Source organism: Camellia sinensis, chromosome 8, assembly GCF_055761805.1.
Source record: "Camellia sinensis isolate YWXY chromosome 8, ASM5576180v1, whole genome shotgun sequence".
In the NCBI taxonomy this organism is placed as follows: domain Eukaryota; kingdom Viridiplantae; phylum Streptophyta; class Magnoliopsida; order Ericales; family Theaceae; genus Camellia; species Camellia sinensis.
This window is the reverse complement of record NC_138968.1, coordinates 122812751-122831340: the sequence shown is the minus strand read 5'-3', so window position 1 is coordinate 122831340 and position 18590 is coordinate 122812751. Positions and strand designations below refer to the sequence as shown.

General features: G+C 32.0%; 1 protein-coding gene across 1 annotated transcript; it reads right to left on the bottom strand.

The window, feature by feature from the left end:
- Positions 1 to 7363: 7363 nt before the first annotated feature.
- LOC114317474 (protein FAR1-RELATED SEQUENCE 5-like) lies at positions 7364 to 10556 on the bottom strand. Its single transcript, XM_082885470.1, has 4 exons — positions 10526 to 10556; positions 9229 to 9430; positions 8449 to 9067; positions 7364 to 7711 (listed from the first exon to the last, which is right to left on the bottom strand). Exons 1-4 carry the CDS (start codon positions 10554 to 10556, stop codon positions 7364 to 7366), a joined length of 1200 nt encoding a protein of 399 aa, XP_082741596.1.
- Positions 10557 to 18590: the final 8034 nt, after the last annotated feature.

Sequence of the window (18590 nt, the reverse complement as noted above, 5' to 3'; positions counted from 1 at the left end):
GTGTGATTTGAAGAGAAGATTGAATTGATGGGTGTGAGGTTTGAGATGGTAATAATGAATGATGTGGAGAGATCAAATGTTGGGTATAAATAGAAGAAGAAGTATGTTTTTTTTTAAACTTTGCTTTGGTTTGTAGTGAATGGTGTGAGTTGACTATAGGGGCAGCCGCGGTTTGAAAATTTGACAAAAATAAAGTAGTTTAAATACCAAATAGAATATGCATATTGCATACATCATATGGTGATTCAGTCTCATGTTAAGATTTTAGTTCAATTTGAACTAGTTAATTGCCCCTGCATACTATAATAGTACATATTTTTAAAAAATATTCACAAAAATAAATCAATAAATTATATTTATTTTGAGTGTGATCCACATTATTACACTGATAAGCACCTTACTTTTGATTTGATTAATTTTTTGTCACCATTTTATAGATATTATTGTTTATATGAATATTTATGATTGGTTCGTTTTTTATTTATATATAATTATTACACGAATAATGAAGACTAGGGGAAGAAAATTAATATTTATAAATAGTGTTTTGTTTGGACATAGCTATTAAGAAAATAGAAAAGACAATGTGAGATAAAATAATAAGAAATTGTGATCTATAACAATTCTCTTTTGATTATATCCATTTCATAAATAGATTATAAATTTTTATTTTATTTTATAAAGTTACAATAGATCATTGAGATTTAAAATTAATAATTTATGATCATCACGTCACGTCATCAAAATTTAAGATTAAAATGATTTATAACTACTAGGTTTTGTTGCATTGAGTATCATATTTGCATGTGGGTGTCCAAACTTTCTCTATTTTTATTTTTTATTTATGTTCTTTTCTCATTACCCCTTTATCTGTCATATGTTTAAAATTTTAAAATATTTGTACAATATATAAAAATTTTAAAATATCATGTAACTTTAAACAGAATATATAATATTTGAAATTTCTTAACATGTGTTTTAAAACTATATTTTAATAAATTCCTATCTATATATATATATATTATTGGTTTATAAAAAAAATAGAACACATTAAAAAATTTAAAATGGGTTTCAAAATCACTTTTAATTTAAATAAATATTTGTTAAATGAGGATTTTTCATATTCATTAATAATGAATTGGAGATTTTTCATTCCATCAATAAAATGTAGAGAATCTAAATATGTCTAGATCATAGTGCATTATCACATTGTAATCTTTACAAGTTATTTATTTATTTATTGGAACAATATTATTATATATAAATACATTTTGTGTAATATTTATATATAAATGAATCGTAGAATACTCGCAAAATGTAAAACCCGCATCGTTGTGAGTATTATGTAATTTATTTCTGTACTCATAAAAAAAAATGAGTTTGATTTGTCCAAATCTCCCACCATGACCTTTGCACTAGATGGTTTGAGAATTGAACATGTCCCAAAACACCGCAAATGCAAATCATTTGCGGCTTTGGGAGTTAGTTTGTTAAGCTTGGGTGTTTTGGTGCTGGTTTGGGTTTGGGTTGTGTGGGTTGATTTTGTGGGAGTCTTATATTTTATTTTCTAGTTAAGTTCTTCTTAACCTTTTTTGTTTAAAAAAAAAAAAAATTCGTGAGGCCAAGGAGTTGGTTGTATGGATGTGAGTAGCAGTAGTAGGGGTATTCTGTACTTTCCGAATCTCTCTCGATGCATGTCATCTTCCTGTACCTTTAATTTCATGTTGTTAATGAAATTTTTCTTTACTGATCAAATAAAAAAAAATATGTTGTGAAACAAGTTCGATTTTGGGTTGCAAACAATAAGTGAAGATTTGGATTTTTATGTCAGGATGATCTGGTCAGCTAGTCTAGTCGGATCACTAGATTAGAAAAAATGTTTGTAACTCTTCAATCTATCAACCAATTCATCATGATATCTTCTATATCATCATTTTTCTACTAAAAGTGAACAACTCATTTGGTGTCTAAATTTTGGTTACTTCTCCTTATGCCACACATTCTCATTTTCTTATTTGACAAAAAAAGAAGAAGAAGATTAGATAGTTGACAAAAATAAGACTAGACTCCGACTTTGGACTTTAAATTAAATAAATAAGACTCTTACCACTTGTAGAATCTACATAAAAGTTATGTTTTATTTTTACTTATTTTAATCACGCACATCACGTGTATCAACCCGCTACTTCATATATATACTAAAAAAAAAAAAAATTATTTAGTATTCTTGGGACTACTGTGGTGTGGTGTCTCAGTAACACTAATCACTTTCGGCCCAATTTGATTAAATAACATAAGTATTAGTAAGAATATTAATAATTTATAAATTAGGGTAGTAGTGGTTATCTAACTAGATTAGTGGGATAAATAATTCCCTCTTCTCCACATTTGTTTTGCAATAAATATAGAAATAAATAATTTAATTATATATTTATTTTGTATTATTACTTGTGGGATTAAAAAAATTATCAATTTTGTTGGATATAGTGTCCATCATAATCTAATATGGATAATGCAACCAACCAATGGAATACAAGTTTTATGGATCAATAAACATGCCTTAATGTCTTTTTGTAGCAACAACTGGAAAACAGTCATAAATTAAATGGTGGGAAATATTATTTCAAAAGATAAAAAAAAGAAAAAGAAAAATATCCTCTCCATAAAAAGGAGAAAAAAATTAGTGAAACTATTATATCATATCAACCAATTATAGCCTATTATAAGTACATTTTTAATCTTACTATCCATAGATGAGATGCATGGAATAAAATAATTACTTCTAAATAGTAAAATTCACTTTTATATGTAATATTTTATTAGGATAAATTACATTTTAATCCCTTGTAGTTTGCCTAAAAAACATGAGTCCTCCTATAATTTCATTTGTAACACTTTAACCCCTTGAAATTCATACCAGAATGTAATTTCGGATGGACATAACAAACGTTGTAAAAAGTTATAAATGCTCTTAGATATTTTACACCCCTAGTCGTTTCATTTGACTAATACAATATTTGTATATCTATCTTCTTTCTCTCTCTCTCTCTCTCTCTATATATATATATATATATATATATATATATATATTCTCTCTCATTGTCGTTAATTGGATTGAACTAGGGTTTCATCATCGATCCATCGTATTGCGAACACCATCGCTAGTTTAGGTATGTTTTATTTACCCTAATTTATTTTGATCGTTGATGTTGATTTTGGGTAATTTTTATTCATATCTTTGTTTGTGTTCACTTCGATTTACAAAATTTATAATTTTTTATGCATGGAATGCCTGTATTGCTTTAATTTTTGGAGATTTTGATTAAAATGGGGCGAGGCGGGGCATAGAGCTTTATAAATAATGGATTTTTTTTCATGATGTTAGCTTTCGGTATTTTTTATTCGTATATTTGTTTATGTATACTTCAATTTCTGTATTATTGCTTTATTTGGGTCTAGGGGTACTGCTGTGAGATGAAACGATGTCGTTTCATCATCTATATGCATATTCAATAAAAATAAATAAAAAATAGTTGTTAAGAGGGCTTGAAACCAAACAACTTGGAAAGAAAAAGTGCCATGAACAACTATGCTACTTAGTGTACTCATTTATATTTTGGACATATATTGTATTTATTATAAGCTGTATTCCAGCATTAAAAAAAAAAATTAGAAATTTATAATCTACAGCCACAATAAAACTTATAAAATTAAAAAATAAAAATCCTTTCTATTTTCAAAAAAAAATTCCAATTTGTACAATTTGATGCTCTGTTATGTATCAAACACAAATAAAATAAAACACAATAACAGTGGCTTCTCCTTAAATAAACCTTGAATCCATATCCAATCTGCACAATTTGATGCTCTATTATGTATCAAACACAAATAAAATGAAACACAATAACAGTGGCTTCTCCTTAAATAAACCTTGAATCCATTTCAATTTAATTCTAAAAAATAAAGTAAAAGGGTGGCCCGCTAGATAAATGTTTACATTTCAATTTTGCGGGGTGGTTTTGAATGACTGAAAAAATCAAACAAACTATTATTACGAAAGATCGGCTCAGCCACCATGGGATTGTGCTCTGCTAGATCAAATCCTAATCCTTGCAAAAAAAAAAAAAAAAAAAAAATTATAAGGAAATGCGTTGGAATTAAATACACATATATGTAAAACAAAAATCTAGATTACAAATAAGTATATTACACACATGAGAACTTTGTGGAATGTACGATGCTTGGGAACACAAAGGCGTTGATAGTGTATAAGTTGGCAGGCATGCAAAATTAACATTGTGCATGAGCGAATTATATCCGAAATTCATTAGTTGTGGCCAAAAGGGTATCTCAACACCCTAGTCCATAAAATATTGTTAATACTTTTATGATCATTATGTACTTGAGTAATGTGATTTCAATAAAAAAGAATAAGATCTCACCGGTGTAAGGCTTGGGAATTTTGTAACACATTTATTAAATAAAAATTATCTTTTTCTTGAAGAGTTATTCTAAATTAATGCATAAGATATAAAAGTTTGGCACACTTTAAATTAATTATTGGTTAGAGGCCTTGATTAAACTAAATCCTAATTAACACTAATCCTCACAATTAGATGAAGGAAGCTTCTAAAGGCAATCTAGAATTTTGTTCTCACTTGGTTGTCTTATTCATGAGTGTGTATATATATATATATATATATATATAAAAGAAAAAGAAAAAGAAAATAGGGAGAAGTAGGCCGGCCAAGTCAACCCTCATGGGGAAGGGTTGATTTTGTCTAATATGAAGATTCATCTCAAACAAATGCAGCCCTCTTAGCATGCCTAATAAGCCTTTTCTTACCTTTAAGTGAAGAAATGGGTTGTCATAAGTGTGTTTGTTGGATAGACAACCCCCCAATGGCTGCATGCAAGGACTCTTTTACCAAGCATTTTCTCCAAGCTCTCCCTCTCATTTTAATCTATAAATGTAACACAAGCTCCCCCAACTCCCCACTTAAAAATTTTTTTTGGAGCTAGAGAGTAGAAAGGGAGAGAAAGAAAATAGAGAAAGGAGAGAAAGAGAGGAATGAAGGAGAAGAAGGACTCATTTCTTGAAAGGACTTCAAAGCTTTACTAAGGTAGGATACTTAGAAATACTCCACTTCTTTAAGTTTTGAAAAATGAATGCAAAACAATCTGATATGTCTTTTAATACATGGCGGAAGCAAGAACAGAAACTGCACTGTGCAGAATCTGTTTTCACTTCAAAACCATGCAATAAATCACTTATTTATCCTTTCGAAAATTTGAAGCTACTGGAATTATTTTAGGGTCTTATTTATGTGGAAATTTTTTGAGAATTATTTGACACTATTTTATAGCCGAAAATATGCTTTATGTTCACCCCTGCTGTTAAGACAGAAGCAAGGCATGGTTTACATGGCCACGGTTTCTTCCACAGAATGAATATTTGAGTGATTCAAATTGATAATGTGAGGTTTTTGAGTTATCTTTCCAATGCCACAGGTTTCAACTCATTTCATTTAGTATGGGGTGAGATATGTCTATTTTTCAAAAACGCGATGAATCTTGAGTTACCTAATGTTTTTAATTTATTTGGACATCTTCTAGTAGCCAAATGACTTCGAGCCCTCTTCAAAAATGTTCCCAACTTGATAATTTATAACTCCACCAAAAATAAAAAATTTAAATATTAATTACTATCATTTCTATATTTTTATTTGAGAGGACAGTTTGCTGGAAACTGTTCATAATCTGGAATCAAGTTAGTGAATCTGGAGCTACTTAATGTTTTTAATTTATTTGGACATCTTCCAGTGGCCAAATGACTTCGAGCCCGCTTCAAAAATGTTGCCAACTTGATAATCTATAACTACACCAAAAATTAAAATTTTAAATATTATTTACTATCATTTCTATATTTTTATTTGAAAGGACAGTTTGCTGGAAACTGTTCAGAATCTGGAATCAATTTAGTGATGGCTTAAAACCTTCTTGTATTGCCTCGTTTTTTTACATATGTTGTCTTGCATGCACTTAAAAACGCTTGATCAGTTGGAACAAATCATGATATGTGTATTTTCATCAAGAGCTATTACAACCATAATATGGGGAAAATGAAATGGGTGGTTTTGGACCATACATATGCAGATGAATACAAGGAAAAGGTATGCCGATGTTTTGTTGGTACAAGGTGTGCCCTGGTTCTAAGGAAATGTGATTATTTAGCTTGCGAAGCCTTGACATGGCCCGAATCGTATTCTGACCTCATGGATTTGGTTTTGGGATAAAGGTGGTAGCGAGGGTCTCACACAGAGAAAGTACCTCTGGAAGGCCGGTTCTCTTGAGACGGACTACTGATGATACGCCCTGAGTATCTAACTCAGCACGTAACATCCTTAGATCCAGTGCCGCGAGATCAAGAGGAGGGGCAGAATAGTCCCTGGCTAGGGTCAATGGTTGGGTAGGACAACACTCCACAGGGAGTCACCATAGGCTTATCAAATTTACAATTAATTGGGATTACATTATGAACTCAATGATAACCTGACATTCGCATTGTGAATATATTCGTGAGGGATCATGGTTATATATATATATATATATGTCGTTTTCATTGCGCTATTATCTTTCTTGTGATGATCGTATATTTTTAAATGTTGTTAATTAACTCCACTGTGTTGTTATTGCATAAGTTTTCAAACTATAAGAAGTGGCTAGTTTTTTTTTTTTTTTTTGGATTTCTTGTATCCTATTGGGCTTCGTAGCTCACGGTGTTTCATTCCAGGTGAAAAAGAAAGAGAAAATCTCGGGGAAGATTTTGTCGAAGATGCCGAAGTTCAGCCATGGTTCACTTAGAACCATCTTAGCCTGGCTATTAAGGCCTGTCTTCCCCACCTTCTTATCTATTTTGATGAAATTTTATGTATTAATGTAACAGTGTCCGGAGATTGGTGTAAGAAATCAAACATTTGGGGTTGTATTAAGATTAAGCTTTGGAACGTACTTCTTTAATTGTTATATCGGAACTTAATACTTAACAATGTTGAATTATTTATATTAATATATGATGCCCAAAAGTGGGGGTGTCACAGTGTGTGGTTTGAAGATGAATTTTGAATACTTTTAGTGTCGCTTGACTGTCCAATATAAAGAGGTCGTAAAACATTTATCAGTACATTGCAAAATTTAAAAATAAAGTTAGCCAATTTGAAATCAAGTACTTCGGTAAATTCAATAGCTGAGTAAGGCGAGTAGGTTGCGAAACAACTTTTTTTTTCTTAGTAGTCTTCTCATGCCAAGGTTTTAATCTACTCCCACCCTTGTGTCTGACCTCTTTCTTTTTTAAGCCCTTAGCTCATGCAAAGTTTGGATCAACTACAAATTCTTTGGTACCCACTTCAATATTGCCTCTACTACTAGAAGCGCCTGAGCCACCTAATGAAGTCATTATATTGTCTACTTTTGCACACAAATCCCTAAGAGTTTCATCAAATAATTGATAGGCAGGTTTGCATTCAGATGATCGAGCTGTTAGTTTTACCATTCTAGGACAAAGATCTCTGTAGCGTGCTGCTATTACCAACTTAGGGTCATTCTCAACCACTGTAACTGTTTCCTCAATTGCATAATCCTTCGTATCTAGTTTCCATTGACCTAATATATACCTTTTAGGAATTTCCATAATATTCATTCTATGAAGCGCCTTAATTCATGACCACATAAAATTCCAAAACTCTCAAATTTTTGACAAGTGCAATGAATTTCTCGACAATTATTGTATCCTCATGACTCATTAACTTCCACATTACCTTTCACAGTATACTCTCTGTCCTCTTTATATAAGCCAATCACATATGTTACTTCTCTTCCTAACTTATGGCGTCGCTTCACTTGACAACAAAGGGATATGTCTAACTCATTATGAAATAAGTCAAAGATATGAGGGGTATACAACTCTGCAACTTGAATTAACATGGGAGATATTTTCAACTTTATTTTCGGCAATTGTTGTCTAGAATCGTATATAGCTTTTACTTCTTCATATTGCTTATCCATAATAACTCGATTGAAGTGTGTAAAAAATTGAACAATGTTATGGTCAACTTTTAAATGCTTTTTCAATTCTGCATTCAAGCTTTCACTAAGTTGAGTGCATCACATTCTTGCAGTATATACCAACTTCATATACACGCGAGCCCACTTCTCTTACACATGCGCCCACTTCTCTCTAAGTTTCCAAGTTTTCTTTATCCATAAGTTCTCTTGCAAGTTATATTTATGAATAAAGAATCTCAAGCTTCAACCAACTCATGTTCATCCTCATACCCAAAAAATGCACGTTTTGAAATCGCAACCAAATTTTAAACCACCTTTGAACAAGTAGCCTAAATGCTTCAAAGCATTTTGCATTAGGTGAAAAGTGGACAATCCATGAAATACCTCAGGCATGATTTTAGAAATTTCCTTAGCCATTGCTTGATCTTGATCTGTGAAAAAACTAACATGCTTTTTCCCTGACATTGCATGCAAGAAAGTTTCAAATAACCACTCAAATGATGTTGTAGTTTCATCATATAATAATGCAGCACCAAAAATCACAGTCATTCTAAAGTGGTTAAAGCCAGTAAATAAAGCAAGTGGACGGTACTCTTTTTTTGTTCGGAATATTGTGTCAAATGACACAACATCACCGAAAATACCATAATCTGTAATCATCTGATGATCAGTCCAAAAAATGTTAGTAGTCATTTCATCAACATCCAACTGAAATGCAAAGTAAAAATATGGATTTTTAGTGGCTTGTTGCTGGAAATATCTCAACAAACTTCCTGCTTCATCATATGGCAAATTTCGTTGCCTTTTTGCACGCAAGTAGGTTTTTTTGTCCTTTTGCACGAACCCTACAAATTCCTTCCCCCCTACTAAGGCACTAATAAGATCATGTAATGCCTTAAGTGATATACCAGTATCATCAACTACATCAACATTTATACCCTGAGCATCACACAACCTCTGAGATGGCATCATATGCATAAATTGAGGAATATGCAAAAGGTGGCTGTGATTATCATCAAACTTCATTAGAACCCATTTTACAAGTCCCGTCTAAAGGATATATACATGAATGCATTACATTTCGTTCTTGCCTCATGTTAAGGATGTTTTACTATTACGTGCCGTTTATCTTTTTTCTTTTCTCCCTCCTTACAACAAACAAACTTTCTACTAATCATGATACCATCTTTCTTACTTTTTGTATGGTAATCTCTGTTAATACTAAATCCCACAATCCTTCCATATTCATTGTAGAATTCATGTGCAGCTTCATCCGAATCAAATTCCATTCCAACACATGGTACGGAATTCTTAGCCAACTCCTCAAGTGCACCATCTTCCGTTTCGGCACTACTGAATATAAATTCTAATAACAAAAAGAATAACACAAAAATAACATCAACAATAAGATAAATTTCCACATACTCTAAAAAATTGTCTACTTTCTTGATGTGGTTTATTATACACGAGACAAATCAATTATATTACTAAAAGAGTACACCTTTAAAAGAGATTATAAAATTTTATAACTTACATTATGTAAGGACATAATTTTTCTCACCACAAAATATAACTTTTACTATAAATTTTCCATTCTTGACTTTTACCACAAATTATCATAACACAACAAACATTCTTAACTTTCATTACAAAAAAATATGTATTGATAAGAGTACTTGCCTTATTATATAGCTTTGCGAAAAGATAATGAAAATGCGAAGAGTTAAATCACCATATACAATAACATATTTCTATACATATCAAATTGTGAAGTTAATTTAACAGAGCATCCATCCCTAATCCAAAACACAATATCAGATTCCTATAACAGATAACAAAATCCAATCTGCACATACATACACATAACAGAATCCTATAATATTATATTAAAATTCCCAATCCAAAACACAATCTCTTCTTGATATGAAAATAAATCACGATATATATATATAATAGATTCATATATATAATAGATTCCTATAATATTATATTGTAAACTTTAAAAACATATATATATATATATATATATATATATATATATTTTCAAACATGAGTGATAAGCAACCTCAATGATGGAGGAACGTTAGAGCAAACGGTGGAGGGATGGTGGAGGAACGATGGAGCAATGATGGAGAGATGATAGAGAACCGAAACCCTGCTAACAGACCCAACGTTTTGTAGGGTTTTCAGTGTTTTGTATTTTAATTATAGCAGATTGTAAATTTTAATTAATTTATCTATTTATTTATTTTTAATGCTGGAAGGCCTACAGATTGTAAGAAATACAATATATGTTGAAAATAATAATGAGTAGACTAAGTAGCACAGTGGTTCAAGACACTTTTTCTCTCCAGGTTGTCTGGGTTCAAGCCCTCTTAACAACCTCTTTTTTTTATATATTTTTTTTATTGAATATGCATATAGATGATGAAACGACGTCGTTTCATCTCATAACAGTTACTGCTGACGCATAACAGTACCCCCAGACCCATTTTTCTCGGATTTTAGTTAAAATAGAGTGGGGTTTAGAGCTTTATTCATATCTTTTATGATGTTGATTTTTTATTCATATTTTTATTTCAGTTTAGAGATTTGGTAATTTTTTTTACAAATAATGAAACTGTGTATTGGTCTCATGATGTTGATTTTCGATATTTTTTTTCATATCCTTTGTTTGTGTTTAGAGATTTTGTAATTTTTTATGCATGCCATGCCTGTATTGGTTTAATTTTTGGAAATTTTGGTTAAGGTGGGGTATATAACCTTATAAATAATGGATATTTTGTTGTGGTCCCAAGGGAATTTTAATTAAATATTGAAGAATTTAATTAATAATCAAATATTAATTACATAGTGTGGTCCCAAGGACTTTGATTTTTGTATTGTAGTATTGTTCACTTTTGTTGTTTTGTGCAATGAGGTAAAAAAAAAAAAAAAAAAAAGAGTTTGAGATCAATTACAATGGGTACTTCAGTAAGCCTTCTAATATTGCTTATAAACAAGAGAAACTGGAATATATTTATGATGTTGATCCTGACAAGTTGTCTTTTTTTGAGATTCATACCATGTTGAGGGAGATAAAAATAGATGTCTATAGTACTTGTGTATTGTGGTATAAGAAACCTGGAAAAACTTTGGATGATGGGAATAATTGAAGAAGATGTTGATGTACTTACTATGATATATGATTATGAAGGTTTAGATGTGATTCAATTGTTTGTGGAGAAGGGTTAGGAACCATTATAAGTGATATGTCCAAAAGGGAAACATTTGGTACCCCAAGAGTACCAATTAGTTCTAAGCAGGCACTGACTTGGCATGAAATAGAATTGATGCAGCAGATGAGAGGGTATATGATGGAATGAAAAATATAAGTAAACAAGAGATGGATTGTGGCAAAAGAGGACAAGGCTTAGAAGCTTATGAAGATGGAATGCAAGATGTAGGTGATGAGGAAACGAATCATGAAGATAGGGGTGAAGGAGTGGGAGATGAAGAAATGGACCATGCAGATGGGGGTGAAGATGTCAAAGATGAAGAAAGGGTTAATGGAGATTGAGATGAAGAAAATAGTGATGATCCTAATTACATTGTTGATAGGAATGATGACAGTGGTTCAAAAGATGAAGACTATGAAAATGATGAACCTGGCTGGTTGAATGCGGTTTTAGTGAGGTGAGAAGATAATGATATTTTTGCACCAAATGAGACTACAAAGAAAAGAAAGAGGCAACCTTCTTCATATGATACAAGGACTGATGATGAAGGGTGGTATTCTGATCTTGAGGATGAAGATTTACACACTGTACATAACTCATCAGATGAGGAATGTGAAGATAAATATCCTGATTTCATTGAGAAAATATATATGAAAAAGTCCCAACTCAAACTTGGAATGAAGTTTGCCACCCCTCAAATTTTTAGACAAGTAATGAAAGAGTGGAATATCCAACATAGTTATGACATAAAGTGCATAAGGAATGACAACTCCAGGATTACTATGGTGTGCAAGCATGGATATGGATGGAGATTGCACTTCTCCCATGCAAGGTGAGAGGACTTTTCAGATCAAATCATTCCAACTAAAGCATGCATGTTGAAAGTCATATGACAATCACTTGGTCAACTCAACTTACTTGGTACACAAGTATATGGACAAGTTAAGAGATGACCCTGACACCAAAGTTGGGCTTATGCAGAGGACAGTTTGGAGGGAGTTAATGGTTGATGTCAATAGGTCTCAATTGTATAGGTTAAAAAGATCAAGAAAATTTATTGAAGGGGGTCAAAGGGTTCAATATGCAAAGGTGTATGATTATTGTGAAACTGTGAGGCTGCATAATTCTAATAGTGTAATGCAAATAGTGGTGGATAGGCCCAATGAATACATGCTTAGGCCTAACTTAGAATTGCCCTTAGTTTTCCAGAGGTTATATGTGGGGTTTGCAGCCCTTAGAACATGCTTTATTGGAGGATGCAAGCCAATTACAGGATTGGATGGGTGTCATATGAGAAGAATCTATGGTGACCAATTGTTATGTGCACTTGAAATGGATGAAAGTAATAATTTCATGGGCAGCTGTTGAGGCAAAGACTAAAGATTCTTGGGTCTAGTTTTTATGGTAACTCATGGATAATATTGGTAGTGTTGATGACATGGGATGGGTCCTCATTTCTGATAGAAAAAAGGGGTTAGTACTTGCATTTGAGGAGGTAATGCCAAATGTGGAATATAAGTTCTGTATGAGGTATATTTACAGAAATTTCAGAGCAAAGTTCAAAGGGATTGAATTGAGGGACCTATTGTGGATGGCAGTTGTAGCTGGGAATATGAGGGAATTTGAATTTCATATGAACGAGTTCAAGGATATAGATCCAAAAGAGAAAACACATAAGTGGCTAAGGAAGATAGATCCTACTCTATGGACTAGATCCCATTTCAATCCAAGAAGTAGGTGTGATACATTAGTCAACATGTGTGAGTCGTGAAATAACAACATATTGGAAATTGGGGACAAGCCCATAATCAGTACAATTGAATGGATTAAGAGGAGAGTTATGCATGGGATCCCAATCAAGAAGGAATGGATGCAAAAATACACTGGTCATATGTGTTCTAACATTTTGAAAGATCTGAAAACACTGAAGGTAAAAGCTAGGAATTGTTTTGCAACCTATTGTGGTGAAAGCAAATTTGAAGTAGATTGTGGTGATACCACAGATTTTGTTAATTTGGAGAAAAGGAAATGCAGTTGTCGAATGTGAGATTTGAGTGGAATACCTTGCAAAATGCAATTAGCTCCATATATGTTCAAAGAGAAAAGATTGAGGACTATGTGCACCATTATTATAAGGACCATTATCTTGTGCCTTAATGATTCACCCTGTTCCAGGCCAGCATGATTGGGTTGAAATAGAATTACCAATAGTGGCTCTTCCATGCTACAGAAAGCAGCCTAGAAGACCACCAAAAATGAGAAAGAAGGGGATAAATGAGCCAAAAAACCATGTCAAAGTGTCAAGGCAAAATAGGTTCATTGTTTATGCTATATGCCTTCAGAAAGGCCACAACCAAAGGTCTTGTAAGGGTCTTGTCCATCCCAAGTCCAAGCTTTTTAAGAGGTAAGCAGCAGCAACCACCTTTAACAACAACAATCACTAGGGCTGCAAATGAACCAAGTCGTTCACGAACAAACTTGGCTCGACTCGTCAGGGGCTCAACTCATTTATCTTTATTTAAATAATAGTATAAATATATTATTTATATTAAATAATATATAAATACATTATTTATATATTAAATAATATAAATAATATTAAAAAAATCTTATCAACCTGAGCCGAGTCTAGCTCGAGCCCAATTACTTATCAAGTCGAGGTCAAGCTTAATAAATGAGTTCGATAAGCAAACGACCTGAGCTCGAGCTCAGTAAAGCTCGGCTCAGCTTGTTTGCAGCCCTAACAACAATAACAACAACAGCGAATGCAACAACAATAATAACATCTTCAAGATCTCAAGTAAGCTTTGTCTCCAATTTCATTTAATTTTGCAAGGCATTCTATAAAAATTACTTAATAGAGATGTAAATCATTGCAACCCAGAAGGAAGCTCCCAACTAGGAGGCCCAATACATCCTCATCTCAAGTAAGATTTCTCAACTTTGTAATTTCATTTGCTTTTTTACATAACTCACAATATATAATTGCGTACTTGTTAAATCATTACAGACCACTAGAGTTGGCCACACATCTCAAGAATTTTTAACTATGAAAGGCAACATCATCTCAGGTAAGCTATCTCTCTTTTGAAAGTTCATTTGCTTTTTTACATAACTCACAACATTTAATTGCTTATCATTACAACCCACTAGAGTTAGCCACACTTCTCTAGAATTTCCAACTATAAGAGGCAACACATCATCATCTCAAGTAAGCTCTCCCTTCTATGCAACTTCATTTGCTTTTCTACACAACTCACAACATTTTGTTGCATACTTGTTAAATCATTACAGCCCACTGGAGTTGCCCACAATTCTCCACATTTCCCAACTTGGATGGGCAACACCTCTTCATCTCAGGTAAGCTCTCTCATTCTCTCTCTCTCTCTGTCTCCCCCTCTCCTATGCAACTTCATTTTCTTTTCTACTATTCCACAATATGTAATTGCATACTTGTTAAATCATTTCAACCTACTGGAGGGGCCCACAATTCTTCACATTTCCCAACTGGGATGGGCAATACTCCTTCATCTTAAGTAAGCTCTCTCTCTCTCTCTCTTTCTCTCTTTCCTATGCAACTTCATTTGTTTTTCTACTATTCCACAATATGGAATTGCATACTTGTGTGTGTTGCAACCTACTAGTTATGGCAGAGGAATAGGTGGGCTAGTTGGAAGTGGAAGAGTTATGTCTATATCTACATTGGGAGGTAGCTTTATAGCAAGAGGTAGAGCAGGAGGTGGCTTGAAAAATCTACAACTCAAAGGCAAATTGACAACGACAAAGGGAAAGCATGAAGGAACATGCAGCTTTTTTTGTGCAACAAACAATTTTTTTATTATTGTGTTTTGACTACTTTTTAGCTTGTTAAATCATTAAGTGGGTAGTTCCATATTGCTTTTGAATTTACAAATGGCCGCTAAATAATAGTATATTAGTTTAGTGTGTTTTGAAAAGCTTAATGGGTAGTACCCAATGGTTGATTGGTTTGTTTACTTATTATTTTGGCAGGAAGCACTATGTTTGCTCTATGGTTTGTATTAAACAATTGTGGCTTGTATTAAACTAGGTCTATGTTGAATTGTGGTTTGTATTAAACAATTGTGAGTAGAATTATACAATTGTGAGTTGATTTATACAATTATTTGTGTTGTTTATTGTCCACAGGTTTACTTGGGTTTTGTATATTGTGTGCTTAAATGGTTTGGTGAAATTGTGTATGTGCTGAGGAAGTGAGCTGAAATTGTTTATTTGCTTTAATGGTTTTGTATGAAGCAAATCAAGCATGTTTGGGTTTGTGCACCTTTGTACATGGGCACTGCACAATGGGAAACAATATGCTACTTTTTTTATTTATTTATTTTTTTTCCTGTTGGGTTCTTGGAGCTTCTATTCTTTAATGTTCTAAGAGTTGGTATTGCCATATTTATTGTCTTCAGATTTATATGGCATAGGGGCTTTTTTGTGGTTTGTTTGAATTTTGAAATATTTTTTTGGTTTAACTCTGTTATTTGTGTGTTAATTTAGAAGTAATGCAAACTCTAGTGAGGTGCTTGTATTAAGTTTGCTCTTTAAGATGCTTTATTTGAAAGATGTCATCAACAATTTTATTGCATTTTTTTGGTTCATCAGATACTTATATTTTATGACCCAAAACATTATTTCTTTGCCAAAACATTCTTTCATTACAATAATTGCTTCACAGAGCATTTTACACCTTCATTGTTCAAAACAGCAATTAGAAACACCTTCTTCATTCTTCATTTTACACCATCACAGTGTTTTCCTTCTCTCAAACTCCATGGCCTAACAACAACCCATTTTTCTTTCCTCCAATAAACTTCAAGCAGAAGATTGCTATGATAAAGAAAAAAAACCACGTTCTAAATAGAGCTTTGCAATACATTTTCTCCTTTCTACGACTAGTTCCTAGTTCCTTCTCCAATCGGTTCATCTTTGCAACTATCTTTGGCAACACCTCCCTCCCATGTTGGCATATGGATGGATCAACCCATTCAAAGTAGCCACAAGTTGCATCAACTTACAATAAAAAAAATATGAAACCATAAATTCCTTTTCAAACAAAATTCAATCTTTATTTCTAGAAAAACAAAATTTAATTTTAGCTTACCTCATATCTTGCACAACCATAAAATCTTCTACCCAAATTTCCAAATGTCATTGAAGTCTTCACAGGAGATCTCTCTCCACAATAACGGCCCCGTTTGGTAGAGCTTTGGGAAAGTGATTATAGATTATAGCTTAACAGATTATAACTTATAGCTGTGAACATAAGCTAGTAACCTGTTTGGTGCAATTGTGAGATTATAGATTTAAGCAGCAGAGTAGTGTTTGGTAAATAAGCTGTAAAATAGCTTTTTTCTGTATAATTGTTATTTTTGCCCTTATAAGATATAAAATATAAAATTTGTGATTTCATTTATAATACATTTTTTTCTTTTTCTTTTTCTTTTCTTTTCTTTTCTTTTTCACATTATTTTCTTTTCTTTTTAATTTTTTTTTTCTTTTCTTCTTTCTTTGTTAATTTTTTTTAATTTATTAATTCATTAAAATTAATATTCATGTTCTAATTTATATTAATGTTGTGATTTCATTACATATTATCTTTCATATATTCATTATCAAAATTATTAATTTTTTTCGTATCTTCTTTCTCTGTATTTCTTTTCTTTATTAATATGAAAAGTAAATATTAATTGAAATAAATTGTGTTAAATATTAAAATTAGTATCATTTTGTCCATCAATTATTATTATTATTATTATTATTATTATTATTATTATTATTATTATTATTATTATTATTATTATTATTATTTATTCATAATATTATTATTCTTTATTATTATTCATTTTAATTATTTTTAGTAATAATTATTTTTAGCAGAGAGAGATCTCTGTTTCATCGCCGGAGTGAGGGACACGTCGCCGAAAATCGCATGCGTCTCTATCTGGTTCGTGAATAGTGTTAAGATGTGGTGATATATATAGTGGCATTTTCGTAAATAATGGAAATTAGGAGGGGCATTTAAGTCATTTTAGTATCCTGTATAACAGCTGCGTGCTTAAGCTATCTCCTTAAGCATCTCCTGACCCACTTGGAAAATAAGCTGAAAATTAGCTTTATTTAAGCTATAAGTTGGTGAAATAATTTTTACCAAATACTCTAAAATAACTTATTTTAAGCTATAAGTGGCTTTAAGCTACAAATAAGTTTTACCAAACCGGGCCAACATAGTCTTGGATTGGTTCTTGAGTGTCCATTTTCAAAAGAAAATGAAGAAGCCATCCAACAAAAGTCGGAAAATCTTCAACTTTCAGAAAATCTGGGCAATTTGGGTAGAAAATTAGAGTTTTTGGGCAAATTTGGGTTCTTTTGTATATATATAGCAATAAGGTTGTTTTTGGTCATGTGTCATGTTTTGGCGGGAAAAACTACTTCACTCACCCTTTCTGGTCGTGCAATACACGCTCTATTTAAATAAATAGTTTTGTTTGAAATTGCACTAAAGTATGAAGTACAGGGGGTTTATGTGTTACAAATGAAACTATAGGGGGTTCCATGTTTTTTAGGCAAACCATAGGGGGTTGAAGTATAATTTATCCATTTTATTATTAAATAGTAATATCACTAGTCAATGACATACTATTAGGATTGTACTGAAATTTTGCTTTATATGAAGGAGGCTACAGGCTTACACGACGATCGATGGACGAAGTTTGTTTGTGGGGTTATAAAGTCAACGTCAATGTAAGCGTGTGAGTCTAAGTATTCAACCCATCCACCAGTGCCACCACCATGTGCTTTGCTTTGGATGACAAGTTATTGTTCACATTGTGAGCTAATGCTTCCATTTGAATGTTATTTGATTTATGAAATGGGTTTCAACATCTATTTTCTAATTAAGGATTATTTTGAGATAACAGACGTTGAGACCCATTTATGTCAGATACTAAGATAATTCTCAAACTATTTTATGTGACATAAATGCACACACAAATGGGTCTCAACATTTGTTTTCTCAACAGATGTTTGACACATTAACAGTCACATGATATGAAAATATTTTATTATATATAACTTACATCTCTAACATAAACATAAACTTAAATTTTAATATAATAATACATTTTTTATGTTATGTGATAGTTATTATGACATTTTTTTGGTCTAATTTTGAACAGAAATTAGCTATAGGAGTAAATTGGAAAAAAAAATTAAAACATGAAGGGTCAAAGTGAAAAAAAATAAACTTCAAGAGCCAAAGTAAGAAAGTGATCAAACATA